General features: G+C 41.1%; 2 protein-coding genes across 2 annotated transcripts in view; one reads left to right on the top strand and one right to left on the bottom strand.

Moving 5' to 3' along the window:
- Positions 1 to 1,130: 1,130 nt before the first annotated feature.
- Positions 1,131 to 7,294, bottom strand: LOC116309172 (isocitrate dehydrogenase [NAD] subunit gamma, mitochondrial-like). Its single transcript, XM_031725711.2, has 12 exons — positions 7,191 to 7,294; positions 6,039 to 6,086; positions 5,819 to 5,824; positions 5,609 to 5,706; positions 4,552 to 4,667; positions 3,502 to 3,562; positions 3,246 to 3,378; positions 3,026 to 3,159; positions 2,848 to 2,950; positions 2,466 to 2,612; positions 1,570 to 1,725; positions 1,131 to 1,456 (listed from the first exon to the last, which is right to left on the bottom strand). Exons 1-12 carry the CDS (start codon positions 7,257 to 7,259, stop codon positions 1,355 to 1,357), a joined length of 1,173 nt encoding a protein of 390 aa, XP_031581571.1. The 5' UTR covers positions 7,260 to 7,294; the 3' UTR covers positions 1,131 to 1,354.
- Positions 7,295 to 9,630: 2,336 nt separating this feature from the next.
- Positions 9,631 to 26,601, top strand: part of fam120c (family with sequence similarity 120C) — a 37,960-nt gene continuing 20,989 nt past the window's right edge. Inside the window, exons 1-7 of the mRNA XM_031725710.2 lie at positions 9,631 to 11,190; positions 16,258 to 16,504; positions 16,666 to 16,748; positions 19,937 to 20,065; positions 23,047 to 23,149; positions 23,300 to 23,373; positions 23,729 to 24,003. Of these exons, the coding sequence (XP_031581570.1) occupies positions 10,675 to 11,190; positions 16,258 to 16,504; positions 16,666 to 16,748; positions 19,937 to 20,065; positions 23,047 to 23,149; positions 23,300 to 23,373; positions 23,729 to 24,003 (1,427 nt within the window). The 5' untranslated portion in view covers positions 9,631 to 10,674. The remainder of the gene's footprint in view (positions 11,191 to 16,257; positions 16,505 to 16,665; positions 16,749 to 19,936; positions 20,066 to 23,046; positions 23,150 to 23,299; positions 23,374 to 23,728; positions 24,004 to 26,601) is intronic.

The following is a 26,601-nucleotide window of genomic DNA, read 5'->3' as shown; positions in this document are numbered from 1 at the left end:
ATAAAATAATCAGGCTGAAGGGACCCAAACAAAGACTGTGACGCTGGGTGGACGGGGAGAGAACAAAGTCTGACACAGCCAGCTCTTAAATGCTCTGGGGAGACTGAACAGGTGCTCCCATTAGCACTAATTAACCCCGCCCACTCTGAAACCTGCACAACAACACAGACGAGACAGAAGGAAATGTGACCAGAGGGCTGCCACATTACATAATTACTGATTTAATTACTGTTATTAACACCAGCATGTTACAACACCTGTAGCCTTGGCCCCTCCCATTTAAAACATGCCAAAAAAATTCATGGTAATTCTAAATAGGTGTGAATAATTGTCTCACTGTGTTATCCCCATGTCAGACTGGCAACTTGTCCAGGGTGTGCCCAACCTGTAGCCCTAAAAGAAAATGCCAAAAGAAATTCAGGCAGGAGAGAATGGATGGATGCTCCATAGAACCCCAGTAGTTTTTAGTTAACTGTACTCTGATGCCTTAAACCGCCATTCTTTCTACTGGCCAGCAGGGGGCGACTCCTGGTTGCAAAAATACTTCCATTAGAAGTCTATGGAACGACTGCGCTTGACCAACTTGATCTGTGATTTGTGGTCTGAGTTACTTTATTTATATTTTGTTATTTGAACCAGGGCTGTGATACATTTTCTATATTTTCTGATATATATATACTACTACAGTGGTTCATATGAAAATGACTGACATTTCAAACACTGAGGTGTAAGTGCAAGTAATCCATGTAAGGCAAAAGCTCAGGCTTGAAACTGCTCTAAACACTGATTAAAAAGCTTCAGACAGTAGAGGAACTGAAGGGCTCCAGCTTAGGCTACGTCATGACTTTTTCTATCTTTGAATTATGCAAAGCTGCTCTATTAGTGTCCAAGAATACAAATATGGGGGGGGTTTAAATAGGCACAGTAACCTATCCATCCAGCCATCCATCCACCCATGCATCATAATGTTGTGGTTGCACAATTTGATGTGAAATGCCAAGCTGGAATAGCTATATTTCAGTAGGTGATAACAGTTTGGTTAATGTTTTGAATTTTTGGTGCATGGTTTATAACTGTTTTCCCATAATAATAAGAAATAGATCCAAAATAATATACATGGAAAGCATTAGTTGGATCTCAAATAGGTGCTTTATTTTTTGTGTTTTCACAAAATATTCATACAATATTCAGGAAATCCTAAATATAATCTCTATCATAGTACTAATATATATTTTTGCTTTACACGGGGGCCTTTTTAAACCACTGAACCCACATAGGAAATAAAATCTGTCCATACATTACAGCTTCAGTTCAGTCTTACAATCAAAGGTACAATCGTACAGTCATCTGGTTTCTAGTGCCTCTGTGTGCGAGGTCCAGTGCTCTGGATTGCATCCATGATGGACTGGACCATTTCAGATGTGGAGCCCTTACCTCCCAGATCAGCAGTGTGCAGCTGGAACACAAAGGAGATGACATATTTAGAGTAATGTCGAAATACAAAGCAGGACGTAGCAATAAAAGTTGAATACCACCAACATATTGCATGTAACATCGGTGGGATCGTACCCGGGAATCGGTGATTGTAGAGAGGATGGCTTTGCGGATCATGCTGGCGTAGCCGTGGAGCTTTAGGTGATCCAGCAGGAGGCAGGAGGCCAGCAGCATGGCCGTGGGGTTTGCCGTGTTCCTGTTAGCGATGCTCTTCCCAGTATTCCTGGTGCCCTGTACAGAGAAGAGCACGTTTAGAAAAGTGAGACATCCTTTTATACATCCTTACGAAAATGAGATGTTACATTAGGGGAGGCTTGAGTGAGTGTACACTCACATGTGCGTACAGGGCTTGATTAGAAAAACAACAATTGTGGTTTCATTAAAAATTAAAGTGCTTAGATTACACAATAGGGAAAAAAATTCAAAAGATGGAAGTTACGTTACGTGAAAGAGGTGAAATAGAAAAGAAGGAAAGAACCAGCCGACCAGAAGTAGGACTGGGATTCAGTTGCTGAGGGCATTTTCACAGGTGAGGAGCACTCAGACCACCCAGCCATGGATGTGTGTTCATTAGGAGACGATGAACTTCATACACACCCAAATAAAACGCCACTGAAAACCAGACCTGATCAGTGATTCCAGTTAGTGGAGGTGAGGCTAGCAGACAAATCACTGGCGACACAGGGAGCTTAGCCAGTCAAAGTGGCCACACCCCCCAACTCCAACATGATGGTGACTTCTTTTAGCTGGTGAGTTATAAACATTGATAGAGACCAAAACCTTTGTTGTACGAGGCTGTTAACATGATTATTGATGCTTTAACAGTGGGATTTTAACAGGGCAGTCCACAAAGATGACTCGCCTTTGGAGAGAGCCTCAAGTGGACTCCAGAAAAACTGCAGCTAACCCCAGAGAGCCGCTAGAAAAACAAAAACCCCACAAGACATGAGGTCTCATTAACCCTGTCTCACCGTCTCAAACACAGCGTAGTTTTCTCCATAGTTGGCTCCAGGCACCAGGCCGGGTCCACCCACCAGGCCGGCACACACGTTGCTCACAACGTTGCCATAAAGGTTAGGCATGACCATCACATCAAACTGCTGAGGCCTGGAGACCAGCTAAAATACACACAGAAAAGCTAATTTTAGGACATGTTTACAGGCTGGAGAAGCCAGCAAGCAGGAGGTTTTTCTGAAGACAGAAGGAGGTTGCAATGAGTAACCGCCTTCTGTCCTAACCCTCAAGAGTCTTGGCTTGAAAACGCTCACATTTTCTGATTAAATACCCCAATAAGAATGTGAGGGACATGATGACACAGACGCCACACAATGAAATGGTCTCGCATGGACATGCCTGCATGGTTGTGTTATCCACAATCATGCTGTCGAAGGTGATTTCAGGGTAACCACTGGCCACCTCCTTACAGCACTCCAGAAAGAGGCCGTCACCCAACTTCCTGCTCCGAGAAACACACGAAAGATGAGTGGAACACATCTAAGAAAAGAGATAAAACACGGGAACAGAAACGGACATGATGTTAGCTTTGTGCACGGCGGTGACTCGTCTGCGTCCTTTCTCTCGAGCTGTCCTGAAGGCGTAGTCCGCGATGCGTAAAGATTTGGTCCTGGTGATGATCTTCAGACTTTCGACGACGCCTGGTACATTCTGCAGAGGTGCAGCGGAGATAAAACAGAGACTGATTAGTTAGAGACGCACTCAAAGAGATGGGAACCACACACACAGAGACGCACCTCATGCTCCAGGCTGCTGTACTCGCCCTCCGTGTTTTCCCTGATTGTTATGATGTCAATGTTTCTGTGGTGCGTCCTCACTCCTGGCAGGGACTGGCAGTGCATCACACTGGCATACAGATCCAGAGTGGTACTGCAGCGAGGAAGACGAGTACAAACAGGAGGAGGTGAAGGTAAGTCATCACAGAGAGCTCAAACTCTGTGACGCTACATCAGCAAAAAATCTGAGCTGAAAACCAAAAAGTAGCCGACTCACCGGAGGAGGCTGTTTCTGGACTTATAGGAAGGTGGCAGGTTGTGGTTGGTCTCAATATTTCCTAAATAAACAAACGAATGTTATGTTTAAAAGATTAAAAAAATTGAACTGTGGCAATCCAAAATTAAAAAAATCTTTCCAACAGATTTTTGCTGCACTAGTTAAGTTTTCTTCTAATTTCCTTGCATAAGTTTTTCCTGTTTAAAGTTTAGTTTGTTTCTCTTATTATTGGTTCTTTATTTATGGATATGACATGTTTGCACACCTGTTACCTTTGGTGTCTGCCTCACTGACTGTCTACTCCTGTATGACCTCAGCCTGGATAATAAAATACTTCAGCTTTGAGCTTCTTCCTCATATGTCCTGTGATTGGATTCTCCTCCTCTGTGCCCACTACATCATTAGGCACAACATTTACTACGTGATTTTCTCAACATGCACATCCAAATATTTCATTTCAGAGTTTCTGTTTATTTATTTTTTTATTATGAATTGTAAAAATAAATAAAATGTTTACATGTATACGAAGGAGAAATCAATAAAGCTTCCTAAGAACATTAAAAATCTCTTGTACCAGTCACACCTCACAGTTGGGCCGCTTAAAAATTTACATTCAAATACTTACCATGAAAAAAGTATAAAGACTAATCAGAGCTAATTTACATGCTGATCTTCATTCATCTGCCTCTTTTGATCTAAAAATCATCTTGTATCTTGTACTTGAGGGGGAGTCAGTAAAAGTAGAGCACGAGAATCAAACTCAGTAAAATAAATCAGAACACAAGAGGAAAAAGAAGTTCAATTGTGTTTATTGTATATGTTTGGTTCAGTGTTATCGCCTCTGGGAATGATTTATGTCCGTTTGTCTCACTTACATCTCTAATAATATGATTTACTCATGAAAGTGGCTTCTTTGGTGTTTTTTCTTTTTTAGGAACATGATGTTTACTGTTTATGAGACACAAAAAATAAAAAACTCTACATTTTTTGTGTTTCTTTTGCATATTATCTGCCTTATAACTTCATTTATGGTATATTTTCCACAATTACCTTTCAGCGCAACTCCATTGCGCCTGATAGCCATTATGGCGTTATTGATATCATCTTCTGAGGTCTCAGTCGAGTCCACATTGACGACTTCAAAGTCTACAGGCACACAGCAGAATCTGATAGTGAACACAGACAAGGAGAGCACTAATGTATGAGAGAGCTGAACCATTTAGTGGCCTAATATTAGCACTGCATCTATGTGTGTGTGTGCAGTCAACATTATGGAGTGTGTCTCAGGGCATCCCACGGGAAATTCTGAGCAAATCCTGGCATTCTGTTAAATGTTAATGCACCAGTATGTGCCCTTTCTGCATCAGTTTATGTTTTTAGGAAGAGCCAAAAGGAACTAATCAGTCACCCATTTGTTTTTAAACGCTTATCCAACTTAAGCTTCTTCTTTTTCTAAAACTCCTCCCTCTGGACTGGGGAGAGCGGCTGCGCTGAGCAGGACCTCACGATTTTACTGACAAGTGACAGAAAGAGGGAGCGAGAGGACGACCGGATTTGTGTGGCATCAGCAGAGTTTCCTCTGTATGCTGGCTGGAGTCAACCTTAGAGATATAGTGAGGAAGTCAGACATCCAGATGAATCAGCCGGAGATGTTATACAGCTCATCTGACATGGGAATGCATGGATGGATGGATGGATGTAGGCTTGAGCGTATCCCAGTTGACATGAGGTGCAAATCAGGGTACACCCTGGATAGACGGTCAGTTAGTCCTGTATCCATTATGGCCACATGTTCCCCGGGTCCCCTCTATAATCTACTTAAGTCTTAGATTCATTTCTTATACATTCCTATGTTTTAAAAATTCTTTAAAAGCTTTTATGATGAACAGATTTCACGTCTAAAATGTACATGCACTGTGAGAAAGAAACAAGTCAGGGTAACCTTTATTTATCCAGACATCGTTTATAGTGACAGCCGGGAAAAAAGCCTCTGGAGGAAATTTATGAAGGGCTAAAAGATGTAAAAAGTTCAACGTTTCAACACGCCAACACGCTAGTGGTGAATGTTTCAGTGAAATTCTGCGGAGGGTAACCGTGGAACTCTCACCGGAATAGCTCACACACGTGTTTGGCCAGCTCCGGTCCGATGCCGTCTCCGGGAATGAGAGTCACGGTGTGTCTGCCTCCGTACCGAGCAGGCGGAGCCTGTAATGCACAAACACACACATTTTAGATACAACCCTAAACAACAGAGAACTGTCACTCTTTTAGCTGTTACACTGAAAGCTTATAAGCACTTATAAGCATCCATACTCACTATGGTCTTGGGTGGGTGGGTGGGCGGAGGAAGGAAGGATTCAGAGCAGAGAGGGGAGAGAAAACAGGACAAAGGAGAGGCTGAGACCACATTTTCTTGGAGAAGCGACTCTAAAGGTGAATCATGGTGAGGGGAGTCAGACGATCTCCTAAAGACTGAGTTTACAGAAATTATAGAAGCTATAAAATAAATCCTCATATATATATATTACACAACTTACAGTGTAAGTGGATTTGTGAGTCTGATGACACACTGCCACAACATAACCCTAAAGATGCAGAGAAAAAAACAGAGGTTACATGCAGACAATACCTTACAAGTCCTCCTAAAAATCACACAAATTACCTGCATAATAAATAGTATTTTAATTTTAAATTGTTCTAAAAAGTTATAAACTATATATACATATGTATAGTTTTTTTTTCTTTTTTCTTTTTTTAAAATTTTATTAAATTATTATTATTATTTTTTAGCTATAAAACCAGGTGTCAGACATGTTGGATGGCTGGCTGCCTCTTCTCCTCGCAGCTTCACTGTTACGCTGTTATTTAGAAAAAGAGGGCTGATCTGGACGTCTTTGATGGACCTGTTCTGGACCCCGGCCCATATGTTTGACACTGCTTATCCACATGCAGATGAAAAAAAGAAACATTTCAGTTGTTTGGGGATTTTTTAGGAGGGTTGTTTGAAATATTACAAGTGCAATAAAGTAATAATTAGTCGATGTTTTCTTTGTTGTGATGCTAGTATTACTACACAGGAGTGAAAACAAACATAATTATGGGTCTCGACAGGCTGTTTGATAAATAAATAAAAACATGCATTTCCACCGTGATCTGCGGACTGTAATGAACATGTAAGCACGGCAGAGTCGACGAGCGTGGGAAAACTGAGGTTTTTCTTTGAGCCCAAATGCAATGAAAAGCAAAATAAAACAGGAAATGCATTCCGGATCGGCAGCTTTAACAAAACAGCGAGCCTGATGAGGCTTGTTTTGTGTAGACTGGCATGTCTACCCAACAGCGAGGCGCATATTTGTGTTGTTATACCCGCTCGACACTTCTTAAATCTGCGTCTGAGTAACAGCACATGTAAAACACGGACTCGTGGACAACAGACAGCTTTTCCGCCGGAGAAGTGAACCTGTCTGTCTTTACTCGGCGCAGAGGTGTAGTCTCTGAATAATGCATGACTTTGCAGGGAAGAGTGTAGGCTTTCAGTTGGCAGCAGGAAACATCCTCAAACTGCAGAATCACGTAAAACGCTGACGCTAACCGGACGCTGACCCGTGGTGCTGAACGGACAGCGATATAAGATCTGCTGCACCAAAACGCGGTGTGTTCAACAGGCAACCGCACCTGGCGGCTCCTACCTGCGGTGACCGGGGGCTGAAGAGCGGCTTCAGGGCTCCGGACAGAGCGCGCACAGAGCGGGTCGTCATGTCTACTCTTCCCTCTGAAGACAGGAAGAGACGGGGACGAGCTGCGCAATCACGTTAATCTGTCTGTCATGCGCGTAGGTTTTATTTGAGCCCTACAGCCAGGGGCGGTTCCAGGAGTTTTAAATGGGGTGTCACAGGGATTCCAAGAATCAGGGTGTGGAGGGCGGAGGCTCATGGGAAACAAAAAAAACAAACAAAAAAAACAAAGTCAGAAATGGGAATAAAAAACAAACAAAAACCCCTGAAACATATTGAAAATTAGTTTTAAACATTTAATGTAAAGGCCTCCTCAGTAATGCTGGAATCACTGGTTGCTATGGAAACGCATGTATGACTTGTTGGTATTAAAATCAGCGCCAAATAAAGTGCAGCACCAAAAACATACCAGTGACTACTTTGGTTTCTGTCAGATTTAGACGATTGCCTTTAGTTTGTTATTTTTTCTGCAAACTCTCGCTAAATACTTGCCCAGTGGTAGTAAAATGTGAATAGATGGACCTTTAACGTTTGCCTTTGAAGTAAAAGTTGTGCCTCAAAGCCGCCAACATGTTTCAAAAGGTGTAAAACTGAGTTTGAAGGGGAATGGTCCCTGTTTCTGGTTTCTATCACACTTTTCACAATTTCATTTGTGCAGCTACAATGTTAGGAGAAAAATCACTTCCATGCAAACTACGTGCAACAAGGAGGTTTTTGCCAACATGGGGAATACATGTTTTTCCCTGGCAACAGGTGGGTCTCTAAGGAAAAATAGGGCCTATTGACTGATCTCTAGCCAACATGACTGGGGCTTTGGTATTCATTCTCCCAGCAACCTTCCAACCAGTCAGGGAATAATCATTTTTCCTTCATAACTGGTGGTTGCCAGATGACCAGACCAGTCTCTAAGCTTGACTGGGGCCTTACTCACACAATCCTCTACCCAGTAGTCAAATGTCTGCAAAACCTCAGTAGTCTGGATACAATACTAAACATGCTTAAAGTTACTGAATGGTAGAAGTAAGTAACAGTGTCTCAAATATCCTTTTTTTTCACAGTTTGTAAAGTAAAAGAGTTGAAGAATGGTAGGCATAGGGTCATGGTTCATGTTCCAAGGACACCAGGCCCCACCTTTAGCTACGCACCTGCTGGGGGGGGATTACACTGTGGAGTCTCTGAGCATTACAGGCTTAATTTCCTGTATTCAGGCAAATTTTTAGGCTCAAGGGCATTTAGACCACTTTATTTATGGTTTAAATGCCCTTATGTAAAGTAAAAGCATTATTTAGCAGATCTAATGAAGTAAGATATACTTTATTTATCCCAGAAGTTGTACAATTGTGTTATTGCAGCAGCTAAAATGCAACTTACTGCAACAAAACTGTTTACATAAATAAAATAGTATGAAGCTTGATAAAATAAAATGGAAGATGACATCTGAATAAAAAAAAATCAAACCAAAATAAATCCAATAAAGTATAAATTTAAATAGAATTACTGTGGCTCAATGTACAGAGTTTAAAGTGTTTGAAATACACCATTAACGTGAGAGAGCAGGTGAGTCTCTGTTGGACAGACATGAAGCACTGTTAGGCTTTCAGAATTTCTCATTTAATACCATCCCTCTTGAGTCACCACAGGCTCAGTTACTCTTCTAGTCATACTCAGAAATTAGCCTGAAAATCTCCCCCAGTGTTCCCACAGGTGGAGTCCAGAGCTATTCTGATTTCCCCTCAGACCACGGCACCTGGTTTTATTTCATTCTTCATTTCCTCCTTCTTTTCATATAGCTTGTATAAAGATTTATTAAGATGATTTTTTTATATACAGTATGTTGATTTTTCTCAACAGCACATTTTATATATGCTGCCACAAGGAGGCGACAAACCCACAGAGTTTCGGCACAGGTGGGACAGCGCCATTCTACCTGTTACACTGCTTAAATAACTGATCCCAATTTAAGCTACCACCAATGTATATCTATTTTTAGTTTGCCACTTTTTACTACTTTGATCCCTTGAATAAAATGTTTTTAAAAATCTCAACACGATAGAAATTGGTGCGCCAATATCAGAAATATAAAACAGCAGCTATATTTCAATACATTTTGCTTGCTTTTGTGCTTTTATTTAAAAGAAAAAGTAGCGACCTGCACGGTGAAGTGTCAAATAATCTCGTATTTACTGGATTCACTTGGAGAACTGCTGCTCTCCAGCTTTTTTATCCTTGTACAAACCGTCGCTGGCAGATGTAGTTTTTTTCTCGTTGCCGACGCTAGTGTTCTGGACAGACGCTCTGCCATAGTCAGACTACTATTCCCGTCGCTCCCCGCGCTCGGCCGCGCCTCCTTCCTCGCGTCCCTCCGCCTTCCCTCCCACTCCACTGGGCCGCGAGGAAGTCGCAAGATGGCTGACGTCGCTTGGAAGTAATGTTCCCCTCTGCAACATGAAGCCGTGAGCGTGGAAGAAAGCGAGGGAGGCACCATCGGGCTTTTATTTTTATTTTCTTTTAGTTACTTTTCTTTTCTTTCGTCAAACATCCATCTCATTCCGCGTCGTGTCCGCCCCGGACTAGTCTTCGGGAGTTGACGCGTCAAATCACGCCGGGGACCCTGCCAGCAGCAGCTAGCAGCTTAGCCACAGTTAGCAAATATTAGTGCAGCCAGGCACGCTGCTCATTAGTTTGTTTTAAATTAATATTCTGACACTTGTTATCCTGCACGCTGGTGCTGCACACGTGCTGAAATTTCCCAGAGCCAGTGCCGAATAAATGTGAACATTTTCATCTGTCAGATTTAAAAATAACAACGGTTTTCAAGCTGCTCGGTTCACCATCATGTCCGCGAACTGGCCATCCAGCCTGTGGGTTTGCTAACTAAAAAGCGCAGTATTGCATCTGTTTCATGTGCACAAAACAGCGGGATTTTTTGTTATTTTGCAGACATTTCTCGGTAACATCCACCATCTCGCTGCATTTCCGTTACTCGCTACCGACTGCATTTTGGAAGCTGGTCGTGTTTAAAGCCAAATTATGGGAGCAGGAAACGTGTTGAACTTTTTCTGGTAGGGTAGGTAGGTAGCTACACTGGCCTTTTCTGGCATCTCACCAAAAATCCACAGGGATGGACACTAAACTGAGCACCCTCGACCAAAACTGAAGTAAAGAAAAAACAAATTGGCATTTCGATATCTTGGGATAACTACCAGATACAGTGGTGCGGCGGTGCATGGTGACTCGTTTTGCTAGTCAGCGTGACAGCCAAGTTGTTTTGCTGGGTTAACTAAACTACAGTTTTGTCACTACATCGGAGACCAGTTAGCTTTGCCCCCGGAGTGCACAGCTAGCTGCAAGTCTCGCCCCACAACACGTTACAAACACGGCGTACAGAACGTATTCAGAGCCCGCTCCCGGTCAGACGCACCGGCTCAATAACACCGTCATGGGAGTGCAGGGCTTTCAGGAGTATTTAGAGAAGCGGTGTCCCGGGGCCACGGTCCCCGTGGACCTCCTCAAGCTTGCCCGGACCGCGGCCCGCCAGCCCCCTCATCATCATCACCCACACCACCACCCACATCACCCCGGGCCCATGCCTCCCCCGCCCCCGCCTGCCAGGATCCTAATCGACGCTGATTCCGGCCTGCAGCGCCTGTACGGCGGCTACCAGACGGACTGGGTGTGCGGAGGCGAGTGGAACGCCATGCTGGGATACCTGGCCGCCCTGTCGCAGGCCTGCTTGTACCAGGGTGGCCTGGAGCTGGTCGTGGTTTTCAACGGCACCCTGGGGAAGGAGCGCTGGCCCGAGTGGGCGCGGCGAGCTCAGAGCCAGCGACAGACGGCGCAGCTGATAGTCAACCACGTCGGCAGCAAGGCCACCCCGCCTCCCCGGGCATGGTTCCTGCCCCCGGCCTGCCTCAGCCACTGTGTCCGCCTCGCCATGTTCCGCTTCCGAGTGCGGGTAAGCAGATCAATCATGGCTGTGTGAAAGTTGTTTTATTGTGGTCGTGTCATACGGCGTGCCGCTCATTTTACACTTGTTAGGTGCAGCAGGCCCATTTAGCTGCTTGCATCATTCACAACCGTTTTAACGCCTTCCCTGGTTTGTGGCAAGTGCAGGAAGCAGCTCTAACCACAGAAATGAGGGAACCTGAGTCTAATTATTATTATTATGCTTATTTTTTCGGTTTTTGTTTTTTTTGCACAAATACAATCACTTTCTGTTAAAGCAGGGGTTTTTGGAGCAGAGCCAGATGTCAATTTCTAGCTGTTGCATGTAGCTGCTGCTCTTCTTTGCTGTCATGTGCTTTGTGGGGTTACAGCCTCCAATGCTCCAGACACGCCTGTTTCTTTGGCCACTGGTACTCCCAAAATCCTAAGCATAGGTTTATTTTCCCCCCACTAGATCTGGAGCGCCAGGCACTTATTCTAGTGCATTCTTTGTGATTTATTTTTTCCTCCTATCTTTTCGGCATCATTTTATGCTGCATATATCTGGGATGTAGTGTATAGTTTCTCTCATGCATTCTGTATTGCTTTCATGATTTTATTTCTGGTCTCTTTTGTGCTTGTGGACCAAACATGAGAATCAGAGTGTAAATACTTGATAATTCTGTCTGAAAGTGAGCTACTTCTGTGTCTTTTTGGGGGGGGTGATGTAGCCTGCTTTCACATTACACTTGTCCAAAAATGTATTTATAAGCCCCAGAATTTTAATGTCTTTTCAGTAGGATTTCTGTCTGTTTAAGAAAAGAAATTCTACACTTTACATATACACCAGTGATGATATTTATGAAAATTTGGACAGGCTTTTTCTACCCGGTAGAGCTATACATTTGCTTCTAGCTGTTGTGTGTAGCTGCTCTTCTTTGCACTCACATGCATTTGGGATCTGCTGGGACCGTCCTCACCTTGCTCATCTGCTCCAGTTGTTCCTTGAGCCCCTAGTACTTGTCAATCATGGATGCAGGTTTAAGCACGAGGCATTTAGTTGCATTTATTCATGGTGAATTTTTAGGCCAGTTTTCACCTTTCACTTTATGCTATTAATATCTGGGATATAATTCAGCAAGTCTCTTGGGGAATTCTGCATTACTTTCAAATAATTATTCTCATTTTTTCCCTTCCCATAGATGTGATTCAGTTCTTCTCAGTCCTCTTTTGTTTTTCTTTTGCTTAGACATGAAAGTCAGAGTGTAAACAGCTGATAATTCTGCCTGATAACAGGCTACTTTATTGTCTTTTGTTTGAAGGAGTCACCTGCTCAGAGGTGCCTAAGATACCTGTCCAAAAATGAATTTCTAAACCCCTGGATTTTAATAGCTTAGATGTGTTTCAGCAAGATTTCTGTAGGTTTAAAACATGTCTCACACACCTGTCATGATTTTAAAGAATTTAGCAATTGGTATTTCTAGCTGGTCCTTGCAGCTGGTGCGCTGTGTTTGTAATGGTCTTGAGGGAGGTGAAGTCTGTCCAAGATAAATTCGGATATAGTGATAAATGCTTGGTCTAAAAGAATTGGTCTGTCCATCCTCATTCCAAAGTGGAGATTGGAAACATGTACTTTAAGGCATGACCTCGTTTAGCCTATATATTACATAACATGAACTCTGTGAACTTTTTTATATATTGTTGAGCAGCTGCTGAGTTGGGAGCACTATTTATAGTTCCCAGGTGACTTACAGTGGTATACTTTGAATTATTTTGTACATTTGAGTTAGTTGGTGTTTCAGAATACTAAAAATATAATATTTTTGTGCATCTGACCTTTTGAAACATCATTATTGTGGTTTATAAATGCACTGAACCACTCTGCTGTTATCATATAGTAATGTGAAATATATAATGTATCCTAGAGAGCCATAAATGCAGCTCTACCTCTTAGTGCCTCTCGCAGTCCCCTCTTGTCAGCTTTATGTAGCCTGCTGTCATGTTTTGCCTTTGATCTACATTCCCATAGCTAGTATAACAAAAACACAGTGCCATATTGTATCCTGAGAGGATACTTGTTAGAATAGAAAAATCCCACCTACATTACAACACAACACACTCTGATGCTTCGTGTGCTCGTACAGTATCGTTACTCACAGTTCCCATGTGTGCACGCTTGTTTTGCCCTACCTGTATTCTGAGAAACTGTGTTGCTTCTGCAGCTCCAAGTATTTCACCTCTGCTTGCATTGCACCTTCACTTTAGTTACTGTTGTTCTTTTCTGTGCAGCTTTGGGTCTCTGCTTGCTTCTATGTGTACTGGGTGCCAGTTTGTCTGTTTGGAGTTGCTACGCATGCATTATTCTGGTCATTAAACTCTGGTATTAATTCTAGATATACAGACTTAAAGCTGAAACTGATTGTTTACTTTTATCACTGGACTGTGTGGCTAAAAATCTACATCACAATATTTTTTAAGATTCTAGCTGTTTTATTGTATATTATGCCATTATTGATGTATAATTTCTATTTAAGTGGGCATTCATTCTTCTGTCGGGAACAAATCGAATATAAAAAACGTTTTAACATTGTTATAAAAGTTAACTTAAATAAAACAAAGACCATACAACCAAAACAATTAATAACCTACTCTTAGTCTTAATAAAATTAAATACATTTGAATATTTGTATTAGTCAGGTATTTACTAAGGATGTCCCTGGCAACTAATTTATTGAATGTTTAAATATACGGGGGAAAAAAAATAAGACTGAGTAATCCCCCCCAAAAACACTCAAAATATTTGGGACTAAATACAGTCTATTGGACAAGCTGTGTTCAAGGACTGCTATGTGTTTGTACACACAATGTCATACACTCATTAATCTGCCATGTGTAGCTAATGTTAGCAGTGTTAGCGCCACCGGCTTTCTTCCCATGAGGTCTAGTTTCCACGTTGTTGAGTAGTTGCGTCACCTTACTCTGAAACAACCTGCACATAACCCCTTGATTTCTAAGGTAAAGTACTGCAGCTGTAGTGTGCTTGATTTTCGTCTGAATTTTTTTAAAACTTCCCATCTCACACACACACACACAGAGGCAACCATTTGTCATGGTTATAACAACATCTGACAACCAACTGCTATACATCAATGTGTAACCAACTAGTTTCTAATGCTGACTAGTGAGGGCGGCAACATTTAAATATCTGGCCAACTAGTTATGCACGTCTCTAGTGTTTACTGCATGTTGTGGCTTGATTATTGAAATTTTAATTTAACATTTTGCTTTGGATTTAGCCACAGGCCATTATAAACATGTCACTCGTTTTGTCTTGGGTTGCAGGCCTTTGATTCATAGCATCGTGCATTCACCCCCTCCTTTAAAGCACGAACGCAGTCATCGTTTATTTCAGCTCGAGTTGAGTGGGATTAAACAGTGTCCTTGGTTTAAGCTATCTCAAAACAGTAAAAGTCATAAAAGGGTCCAACAAACGAAGGTGGAATGATCATCACAGTTAGCGCAGCCTTTTTCTCAGAATCGCTGGGCTTTATAGTCTGTAAATATATCTGCATCTGCATCCCCCTCCACTTTCACGTCTTTTTTAACCCACTGATTTGTGCATTGAATTAGGTATACAGTATCAGAATGTCATTGTTATATTGCTGCTAGACTTTTAAAGTGTGCTTCACTGTTAGTTAATTTAAAAGCATCATTGTGTTGTAGTATTTCCCAATGATAATAAATGTCTTGCACTTTTGCCATTGTTCATTCTTCATTTTTATTTAAGATCTTAAAATGGATTGATTCTTAATGTTTGCTTGGTTTTAGTGATACAGAGAGATGAAACGGTTTAAACAAGTCAATCTTTGTCCCACATTGCATTCATTTGAAAAAAGATATTTGATTACCAGCTCATTAAATTGAATTTTAATAACGAAGCTTTGCCTAATTATTTCGTTTTCACATTGATTAACACTGACATTGATTAAAAAGATTCGACATAGTTCTGAAGCCGTCGTGCTCTCTCTCTACCTGACAAAAATATGGCCCCTCATCCACAAGCTAAGAAGAAAATTACGCGGACATATATTGAGATAGATGCATCACCAGGACACTGAAAGCAACCGGTACAGCACAGTTTTGCCTCAGATGTAATTTTGCGAGCAAACAGGGTTTTATGAAATGTTGTCGTGGACCGTGGAGGAGAAGTATTTTGTTGGCATAAAATGTGTCACTGCCAGTTTCAGTCTGTCATCTACATTCATCATAAACGAAGTATGTTGTAGTGACAGCTTGCACGAGAGACTGTCATTTTCTCCATTGGCAGTCCACTTAAAAAAAAAATTAATTAATTTCAATTCCTCTGAAATGTCATCTGGTCTATAAAACATCGGGGAGTACTGAAAAATGCCCATCATGATTCACCAACCAGCTGTCTTGTACTACAGTGGTGTGGGTGACAAAATTCTACAGTCCAGTCTATCTAAACCTCCCTTCAGCTCTCTTACTCTGTGATCTCATTAGACCCTTTATAGTCTCAACCACTGGCTTCAAGTTTTAATGAATGCAGCAGAAAGTTTATTTTGTAAATTATGATCCCCATTGGTGTAAAACAACAAAAAACAGTTGGGGTAAAGCGGGGTAAGGCGTGCTGTGTGATTGACAGCTGTGCTAGCCTATGGTTAAGCAGCGTTCCATGTTTTCTCAGACAGATAGCTATTCAAACAAAAAGATGGCAACAGCAAAAAGTCTCAGGTTGAGGCGGAACATCCCAATGGCTCGCTCCGTCATTTATATACAGACTTTAGCAGCAGCTCAACTTTCAAAATAAGAGTGTGGAGGCTCTCCACTTGTAAACTAGTACAGAAAGCTAATAAAATAAACCCCCAGGCTCTGTGTGGGGGAAACGCTGATATCAAAAAGCCAAAAATTAGAGAAGCTAAGTTTGAGTAAAACTTGTCTTATTCTTCAAAAAGCAACTTAAACAGTGATCAGATAAGCTATAAATAACTTTTCTTAATCCATTTATACTTTAAATATGAAAGAGGTGGTGCAAAATTTCATAGAGCTAACAAATTTGTCTTCTCTGTATCTACAGGTTGTACAGACTTTGGAGGACCACCACCAGGAAGTGCTCTCTCTCTACAGGGACTATGGATTTGCAGGCCTGATCGCTCAGGATTCAGAGTTTGCGCTCTGCAACGTCCCCGCCTACTTCTCCTCGCATGCGCTCAAACTGAGCTGGAATGGAAAGAACCTGACCACACACCAGTATCTGCTGTCCGAGGCCGCCAGGCAGCTCGGGCTCAAGACACAGCACCTGCCCTGCTTTGCTGCTCTGCTGGGTGAGGAGCGATACAATGGCACACACCTCAAAATCCAAACCATACCACACTTCTTACTTTTGAAAGACACACCCCTGTATGTGGGTTATAATTGGCAACTGCCTTTGTCTGTTGTTTTTGTTCACTGATACAACATAAAGTTAAGAGCTTCTTTCTTTCAGGAAATCATATTTTGCCTGATGAAGACCTGGCTGCCTTCCACTGGAGTCTGCTGGGACCAGAACACCCACTAGCCTCCCTCAAGGTAACGATTGCTTCTTTGTCCAAAGTTCTCTGCGAATAAAAGAAAATATTAGCTGTAACAGTATGTGATGTCACACGAACCCTTACCTCAGTTTTAAACAGAACCAGACTTTCGCATAACTTTATATGTGACACATTTTAGAGAGGGGTGTCTTATTTTTCTCACTCTGTTTTTTTTCTTTTACAATAAGATCCAGCTGTTGATCTTTAGAAGGCTTTGATTGTGAAACGTTTGTAGCAAATGATAATAAATAAATGTATTGATGCGTTCCAACAAGCTATCTGACTGTTAAAATACACCTGAAGTGTATCACCGGATGGAAACCTGTTTCCAAGAAAGGCCTTTGGTCTCGTGGATGGAGTGCAGTGCTTAAGTCAGATGCCGTCAATGTTTCCTCTACTGGCTGTTTTGAACTTTGATGTTGTGCCCGCAACAGTGGCAGACCGACGTTGTATTACAATTAATGGCTTACAGAGTGCCGAGTGTGGTGTGCAGCACAGCTAGCATTTGCAGCCTTCGTCCACACGCTGCACAATGTGGTTGATGTGGTTTACTCTGACACAGCATTTATATGACTGTATTTTCAAGCTTGAAGTAATGCAGTACGCAGCTGGTTCACTTGCCAGTCTTGTCTTACTTTCCATCTTGCTTGCTTGCTTATAATTTCCCATCACACAGTGTGCGTTAAGTGTTGTCATAGGTCGGGGCTACTGGTGGCTGCGTTAAAATTTAATTTTACTTTCAAAAGTGAGTCTTTGTGCCAAGGTATAACAGTATAGCATAGTTCCCATCATCCTGTAAAAAGCAGACAACCTGGATTTTTAAAAAAATTTTACAGTCAGTTCTGCTTCAGTGGATATAAGTGATCAGGGATCAGATAAAGTTAAATGAGAGCGGCCTTGCCCCTCAGTGATATTGTCAAAGGTTAACATCCAAATGAAATGTGCTTCTTCTTTTAATATGATTATGTGAATACTGTGAATTCCATCCATCCCTTTAAAGCACACAGTCAGTTATGGCTAAAAACCCCCCAAAAACAGGTAGTGTTGATCTTTGCTGGCCAGACAAATGCAGAATCAGATGACCCTCAGAAATGTTGTTTTGATAGTTGTGTACTGGTGGCAAGTAGTCAATATTTAATTCTACATTGGTCTGTGTTTACTTTGCCATGCCTCAGCAGCAGTGCACCAGTTGCTAGAAATCGTGCTAACATAAGGGTTAGCAGTTTGCAGCAGGTGTGGAATACCTGCACTAACAAGTTTTCTTTGTAATAGTGTGTTTTGCTGACGATGAGTGAAAGACTCAGATGACTACGCTGTCCTTGTTGACTTTTCACCCTCTTTCTATAGTTCCGATAAGTTTAACACTTGTTCGGAAGATTTTTTGTGTTTAAGGGTGACGTAAGTTGTTTTCTACTCGCTTCTTATCTTCACTTCATCTTCCTCTCATCTGTTTTGTTCCTCGTATGTGAAGAGGTGTACCCACATTGAAACTGAGAGCAGGGAAAGAAGAAACCGGTGTGACCGGTAAACAACAAAGTTTTAATGAATTAGTTCACTTACATAAGTACAGTTATCTTTCTTTTATGCTTCTTCCTTTGATATGCATTAATTTATCAGCAAATATCAGTCCATTACATTTGTATATTGTATGTTTCCTGACACACAAAATGATGATTACAAGTCCTTTCCTAGCACTGAGGGATAAGGCTTATTAATTTAGCACTGGTATTGGATGAGTACTTGTTATCAGCAAATACCTGAAGCCATGCCACTGGTATCATATTGGAACTGGAAAGCAGATCTCCCAGTTTAATTTTGTTTTTTTTCATTTTTAACATTTATTAATGAACAGATGATGGAAAATGCTGGTGGTTGATAATGGTTCCTTATCTTAACGTTCCTTGGAAGGAATGGTAATTCTTGTACACATATGTAAATTGACTTCAGAGGTTAAAGCAGGAAAGCCTCAAAATCTATGTTCACAACTATTTCACGAGGTAAATAGCTTGTGAAATAGTTGTAGAATAGAACGTAGATCGTGTTCATGATAATGAATTGTCACTTTTTTTTTTTGGTTTGTTTTTGTGAGAGTCAGCATGACTTTGTAAATAATGTGTTTCAGTAGAAGGTGGCACTGTTATTAGCACTGTGGCAAGAAGGTTTTGGGATCTTTCTCTCCGGATACTCCGGCTTCCTCCCACAGTCCAAACACATGCATGTGGAACCTGCCAGGATGCTAACCAAAGAAATGAAGCTTTGAAAAAAGTGGCAGCTGCATTGTTTCCACGATCCATGAGCTTTTAAAGACTAAACCTAACCAAGTTGATTATGTCTGACCCTAAGCACATAGTTTAGCTTCTAAACTTCACAGTGATTCTTTATTACTAAACCTAACAGTTGTTTTTCCACACCTAAATCTCACAGTCATTTTAAATGTCTGGCTCTAACAAAGTGGTTTTCAATGCAAATTAATCATAAAATTAATAACATATTAAAAAATAATGTAGATAACAATCTGTGACCTATGAGACTCGAACGTTGACATTTTCACTGTTAAAAAATGGAAAATGCACTTTCGTGTACATGGACACAAATCAGTACCTTTGAAATGGGTCGGATGATAGTTAAAGTGGAAAATTCCTATCCAGAAGTCAATCAATAGTTTAGAGGTTCTGATATTCACTACCTGCCACGAAATGGTATTGGTTAATCATTTCTTTCTTCTTCAAGTGCAGCCAAGCCCCACCAGTGGCACAAATTTCATGCAAAGCTCTCCATAAAGTTTTAGTTACCCTGCAAACAAACTGATAAACCTAACCAGCCTCTCCCTCAGAGCGAGGAACACGGGTTATTAATTTAACACTCCTATGGGCAGATGCCAAAAGCCACGTATCTGCAACGCAATCATTCTGTTATTGGAATCATTCTTTTGTCAGAAGTGTAATTTTTATTGGTGAACATTGCAGTATTTGGTTATAAAATAACCAAAGCTGGTTTAAAAAAAAAAAAAAAAAAAAGGTTATAAGCGCATTAATAAAAATTCAAAAGTTAGAAATATGAATGGTGCTTCTGTGCAATGCTTCTTAAAAAAATCTACCTGTCTGTCTGTCATGCGGCTGTTTCACAGTGCCGCTGTCCTCGTAGCTCGATATAAGTACATGAGAGCCTTTGTTCTCTTGCTGTCAGGTGCGAGCCCATCAGTTGGTGCTGCCGCCCTGTGAGGTGGTGATCAAAGCTGTCTCAGAGTACGTAGCCTCCATCAAAGATCTGGGAAACCTCGACGCCATTGCCAGAGATGTCTTCAAACAGTCACAGGTAGGTCATTTGTGTCACTGATCTTTTTTTACCGACTGCTCGTAGACCGACATCCTGCCGGGTGAATTAAAATGTCTTTGAATAAGATTTACATGAAAAGAAAAGAACAATGTGAACATGCTTTTAGCCGAGGTTTGACTTTACATATCAGATTTTTGCTGACAGTTAAATAGGTTATTACTGTTGACACAAGGCCTGAGTCAGCAACTGTACTTCCTCACACATCAGTGCTAAACTGTAGCCTTCTGCTTATCTGATATAAATCTGTGCTGCACGGGGTTAGCTAGTCCCCGGTGTCGCCTCCGGAAGTAGTTTCTGCTGTGTTGTTCATGTCTAAAGGACATAAACATTTAAATCTATAATTGGGTGGCGTGTTGAGTTTGATGTCTTCTGTAAAAGGAAAATTATGGTAGGAGTTAAGTCGTATTTTACTGAACATGTTTATAAACTATATGTCATGTCAAGGCTCTTTGACATTCATTGACTAATAGGGTTTTTCCACTGTGGTTAGTTTAGATGATCAGTTGAGCTGCGCTGCTAGAGTGCATGTGTTTTTCCACTGTTTCACACAGCGAGAAAAAAGCTGAACGGTGAATATGGTGCATTTACTTGACAACACATACAAGAAGCCATTCTGTATGTTGTTTTCGTGGCCCAAAACGGGGCTTCAGGGTTTTGTGAGGGCGAGTGACTCCCACAAAGTTGAGACAAACCTAAAACACCCAAAATAAACCGGTGCATCTTTGTTGTTTTTGTCCATCTGTGTAGCAAAGATGCATTTTAAACTCAAGTACTTAAGGCCGTGTATGCAATGTAACGTCAAAATGGTTTAGAGCTCCCAAATAAACTGATACGTTGGAAAAACCATGTTGTGATTAAGTAAAGAGTTATTATTACAGTTATAATTACTATATGGGACAGGAAGGACATACAAGGATATAGGAATCTTATGAGGGACCAAAAAAAAAAGGCATCTATGGGATAATTATGTAGAGTAGAGATGACAGTTGTCCCCTCCGTAACCAGGAGCCAATCAACAGCCATTTTAACCTACCAGGAAGCTTCACGTCGGGTTACAGTGCAGGGTTCAGTGTAGTTTGTGGTTGCGATGTAGGTTTAACATGGAAGTATACGTTTCCTTTAGGAAGCAGATTTGTGTCTTCAGTTATAACCAAAGTGTCACAGAGAGGACGGGGAGGTTGAAAGATAAACCTTTTCATGGGATTGGTTTACAGTAAACATGGCGACTCTCTTCCAGCTACAAGGACTTAGTGATCTGGAACCAGAGTGGCAAACATTTAACCAGGTGTCAGAAACCAAACCAGTTGTTCCTGTAATAATGAATGACACCTGCGTTAAATAGAGAAGGACCGATACTTCACCCATGTAGACTCGTGTCAACATATCAGTAAATAGTAAGGCACATTCATCTGTTGTGTCATATTAATATTCCAATCTTTTGTGTAATGCAGGACTGAAGGACTTGGAAGCTGTTTAGGTATTTGAGATATGATTTATTTACTTCCTGACACAAGTGAGGGATGAATAACTACAAAAACAAACATATGCAAACATATGTCAGCCACATTATTTTAAACATCGGGATTGATCCAGAATTTGAAAATCAGTGAACCTCTACTGCTCTTTTTTAAAAAAAAACACTGAAGCTGAGTTGCCTCTGACCCATGCTTAGTTGAAGTAAGAGAGTCGGGAGACCAGGGGCTTGTTTTCTGGAAGTTGGAAGTTCAGCTCAGAGATCCCAGTTCAAATAAATCTGGTAACCTCAACCAGTTTCTTCTGTTTTCAAAGCCACAAAATAATTGGATTAGCCAAGCTGGATTCAATCTACTGAGATGATCACATACTCTTGTGGTCCTTCACTAGAAGAGCGATACAGTATACATTTATACTGAAAAAATGAAGTATTAATCTTAACAAGAGTTTTTGTTTGAGGGCTATATTAATTCATAGTAAAGGTGAAATGTAATTTATTACTCTACAATTTAAAGATAATCCTCTGCAGCACCAGTCATACTTAAAGCAGCCACTTCTTTCTCTGAGCTGCAACTCGTTTTCGCAAAACAATGCCCAGAGTCGAGCGTGCCTCAAGTGCCAGTTTAGGAATGCTGCAGCGTGACTCTGAACTATATGCTGTAACCTGATGTGCACGTCCCTAGAAAGATGTACACAGCCTGCAACCATTGTGATTGGCATGTTTAGCACAGTCAGTTCCTCCCATGTATTTCTGACTTTTTCAAACAGTTCTTACATTTTTAAGTGAGATATTGTCCCAATATAAGGAATAATAATCATAGCATCAATATAAGAACTCACAAATGTTGTCAAATTCCTGGAGGAAGATTGTTGAAGGTGTTAGAGTGGAGGTGGGGAGATGTACAAAAAAGTAGAAAAAATTGAGAGACACGTGTGTGTGTGTGTGCCCCTGGAAAATAAAGTGACCACAACAAAGAGCACAGACTTGGAAGTGTGAAACGTCGCAGTATTTTCTTTCCCTTGGATAGCACAGCATGTAAATCAGCGGGACACGACCATACGGCAATTAATGCATATGTGCCACACATGAGTGTGAATGCAGGCAATGATGCACAACTTGCACAGGTTACCTCGTAGGCTCTACAAAGAGTCCCCGCAGAGGTCTAAATCAGGCCTTAGGCATGTTATTTAATCTTGTTTACACTGGATAAACCAGTGACCAAGTAGATTTGACTTTATGGCTATGTTGCTGTGACAACCTCCCCAGCATCTGCTTCGTAAAACCAAAACATCAAACACTGGTCCACACACAGAGAACAGGCCAAAGGTTGAAGAAGTTAAAGGTATTTTTGTTGTTGTTTTTTCCTTCTTGGGTGCGTAATGCAGGAAATCTCTCCAGCAGATCCCTCAGTTAGAACATCCTCACTGCCATCTGTAATACCAGCAGGTTCAGTAGTCTTCATAATGCTTTTGCCCCCCCTTTGCAGTCTCGTATGGAGGACAAGGTGGAGCGATTCAAGAAAGCTGTGGAGTATTTCTCAGCTGCCTCCAAACCCCGCTCACCTAACATGGGGCCCTCCTCTTTCATCTGTGAGTAGCAAGCTGCTCAGGAAGCAAGTTCAGAAAACAGGATTGCTGTTATGTAATCTTCTTGGCTTGCTCGATGTACTTTTATTCACTGTGAATAAAACACATTTGTCTATTTGTTTTTAATCCCTGTTTTTTTCTCGCTGTGCACAGTACCTGGGTTTGGACCTGCTCCATTTGGGGGACCACCTGGTCACATGGGACCGATGCAGCCTGGAAAGAATCAGGTAGCTTCCTTCTCTCGCTAATCCTTAAGTCTCTTTGATGTGTAATTGTTCTGTCTACATGAGTCTACATGTAGAATAGTGGATTAGGCTTTATTTCCCTTTGCTCTTTGAAATCCCTTTGAGGCATGTGCTCGTTTAGTGACTGATGGAGGAGGGTGCACTCCTTCCCATCCTGTATCCTCCCACCAGCCTTGATTAGATGCTTCCAGTTTGATCTGATATAAAATAGGACAGTATTAGTGCCCACCCCTGAGACGTCTTCTCTTCCCTACTCTTCCTCTCTTGTACTCAATTTCCCATGCTTCTTCCTCCACCAACCCAATTTTCCTTCTTTATCCCCCCTCTCCTGTCCCAGTTCCCTCCCCCCCAGGTCCCGGGGTTAAAGCCACACTATCAAAATGCTCCATATGGACCTGGCTCCGCCCCTCTGTTCCAGACCCCACAGCCGCCATCCCAAGACTGCAACGACTCACTGACGGGCAAGATGGGCTTCACTGACTGGTCAGCTCCATATGATTCCACTCAGGGGGGAAGTCGACTACCCAATCATCACACCGGCGCTCTGTCTGGCCCCTCTCCGTCTCCTTCCTCATCGTCGGATGGAGATGAACCCAATGACAGCAACGCCAAGTAAGACACTTGTCGAGCATGTAAGGTTCCTTTTGCACAGTTTGAAGTGGCTCTGTGGGTTCCTAACACGGGACTATAAAAGAACCTTGGTACCGTGTGTCTGAAAACAGGGTTCGTACAGGTGCTTGAAATCCTTGAAAATACTTGAATTCTAATGTCGTCTTTTCAAAGTTTGAAAAGTGCTTGAATTTCAGATGTGGTGCTTAAAAGTGCTTGAAAATGTAACTGGATTTCATTCACAATAAATAGCTATCTGATTGAATTGTTTTCTTATCAGACAGAGAAATAAAATGAGGCATAAAAGCAAAATTTCCCGCCTGGGCTGCCTTGCGTCTGTTTCAATATGTGACCCCGCCCCTCCCTCGGACAGTCGGGGATGAGTGCGCTAACATACCTGTAGGTTGCTGTTTTAATGAGTGTTTGATGGAAAACAACAATGGTGGAGTTTGCGTTCTCCAGTCGCATGATAGGTGAGTGCTAGTAAATAATTTTCCAGTACGCGTACGTTACACATACTATTTTTTTAAATTATGATGATTATTTTGCTAGCTATCAAACTCGCTGGAGAAATGATTGAAATGCACTGAGTGTGATGCAGTGATGCAGTGTGGCAGCGCTATTACGGAATATGCTAACATTACTTAGCAGTAATATGAGTTAATTTACTCAAGTGAAAGCTTTAAACATTAGCCCGATACATAAGATAAGATAAGATAACCTTTATTAGTCCCACACGTGGGAAATTTGTTTTGTCACAGCAGGAAGTGGACAGTGCAAAAGTTATGAAGCAAAAATTAGAATAAAATAAAATAAGAATAAATACAGTACACAACTGTACAGAATAGAATAAAATAAAATACTATATACAGTAGAATAAAATATACAATAAGATAAAAATAGAATACAAATGCTATATACAACTGAGTAAAAATACAACGATGCCAGAAAAGATTATTGCACATTAGTGTTATTGCACATGTGTGGATGTGTGTGTTTGATGTGTGTGTTTAACTAGCTAACTTAAGGCTTTCTGATTAACCCTCTGGGGTCAACGGACCCAGAGTCTCCATTTCAACTTGGGTCGAACGTGCGGACTTCAAACTATATACCAGTTTTTAAATTGTGTTGATAGGTCACGTAAAACTGATTTTATTGGGGGTTTTTCTGAATAAAACAGTGGCGTTTACTCCGGGAAGAAACTGTAAAAACGGCGTTTTTTATGGCGAGCGCTAGCTAACACGCTTTGCTTGTGAGTGAAAAAAGAAAAAACACTACTTCTCTATTGGTGGAAAAATGTACCATGTCGACCAATCAAAAAATAATATGGCAACATGTGGTATTTGGTTGGTGGGAAGAAAGGGAAGAGAGAGAGTGAGTGAGGTTAAGAGAGAGAGAGAGTTTTGATACGTGAGAGATTTGTGACGTTTATCGTGTTTGGAGTCTCAAGTTAGTGTGTTGTCTTGTGTAGTTAGTGTGTAGTGTAGTCGTTTTGTTTTGTGTGTCAGTTCTACTAGTGAACGTCACAGTTGCTGCAAAAAAGCCACCAATGGCAGATTGCAGTGTAAACGCTGAGTGACACACCTGCTGTCAGACCTGCAGGATTGATCCCTGTGCTGTTCCCATCTGTTATAGTGGACACAAACTATTTTTTGGAGTTGCATAAATAATTTGTGTGCCTTCTTATTTGACGAAGAGCACCTGATTGTTCTGTAAATAGTTTTGAATGGTTATATAAAAACCGTCTGAGCCTTGGCTGCATTTTTAGGTAAATAGTACCATATAACTTTGTTGTTTGCAAAACTTGTTCATATTTTTTAAAAATGTCCAATTTCTATTTGCATTTCAAGTTATGAAAATGATTCGTTAAACATGCTTGTGGTTTTTACAGTCAAAAATATCACTTTCTACTTGTATTTTAAATTTTGTCTGAATTTAGATAAATTGTGCTGACACATTATGTCAAAATGAGTAAATAATAGATTGGCAAGATAAACAGTTTTTAAAGGTGAAATATAGAGGCCAAAGCAAAAGTAGTCAAAAACGGCCAATTATACCCTGGACACCAGAGGGTTAGAGGCTAAAAGCAAAGTTTATATTTGTGTGTATTGCTGCAGCTTTTTTGAGTATTAATTTGGTGCCTTTGGGTGAAATAATGGTAATATGAGTGACCCATATGGTCACAAAGAATAGCCACCTGTTTCTGTGCTACCAAAGTTCCCCGGCTTTCATTCAAAATGTGTTTATGGTCAGCACCTACACATTAAACTACTTAAACAGTCAGTGCTGTTCTCCATGACTGTCTGACTTGATGTTATTAGCACAAACACTTTAAAGGTGATCATTTAGGACTTCAGCAATAATACAGACAACAATCTGGTTAGCAATAAAACAGTTTTATTGGGAATTGACTCAAAAAAACAAACAAACAAACATCTGTCTCCTATTTTTTTTTGTCACACAGGAAAGAAGCATCAATATCTGATGAGAAGACTTATTTCTTTATTCTTTTTTTTTTTTCAACAGGAGAAGAATATCTCTAACAAGTTGATTTGTTCACATTTTCTCATCTTAATTTTTAAGTGAAATGTGCATTTTGAG

The sequence above is a fragment of the Oreochromis aureus genome, linkage group 20, assembly GCF_013358895.1.
Source record: "Oreochromis aureus strain Israel breed Guangdong linkage group 20, ZZ_aureus, whole genome shotgun sequence".
Lineage (NCBI taxonomy): Eukaryota > Metazoa > Chordata > Actinopteri > Cichliformes > Cichlidae > Oreochromis > Oreochromis aureus.
Note: the sequence above shows the minus strand (reverse complement) of the source record. Positions and strands in the feature narration are given on the sequence as shown.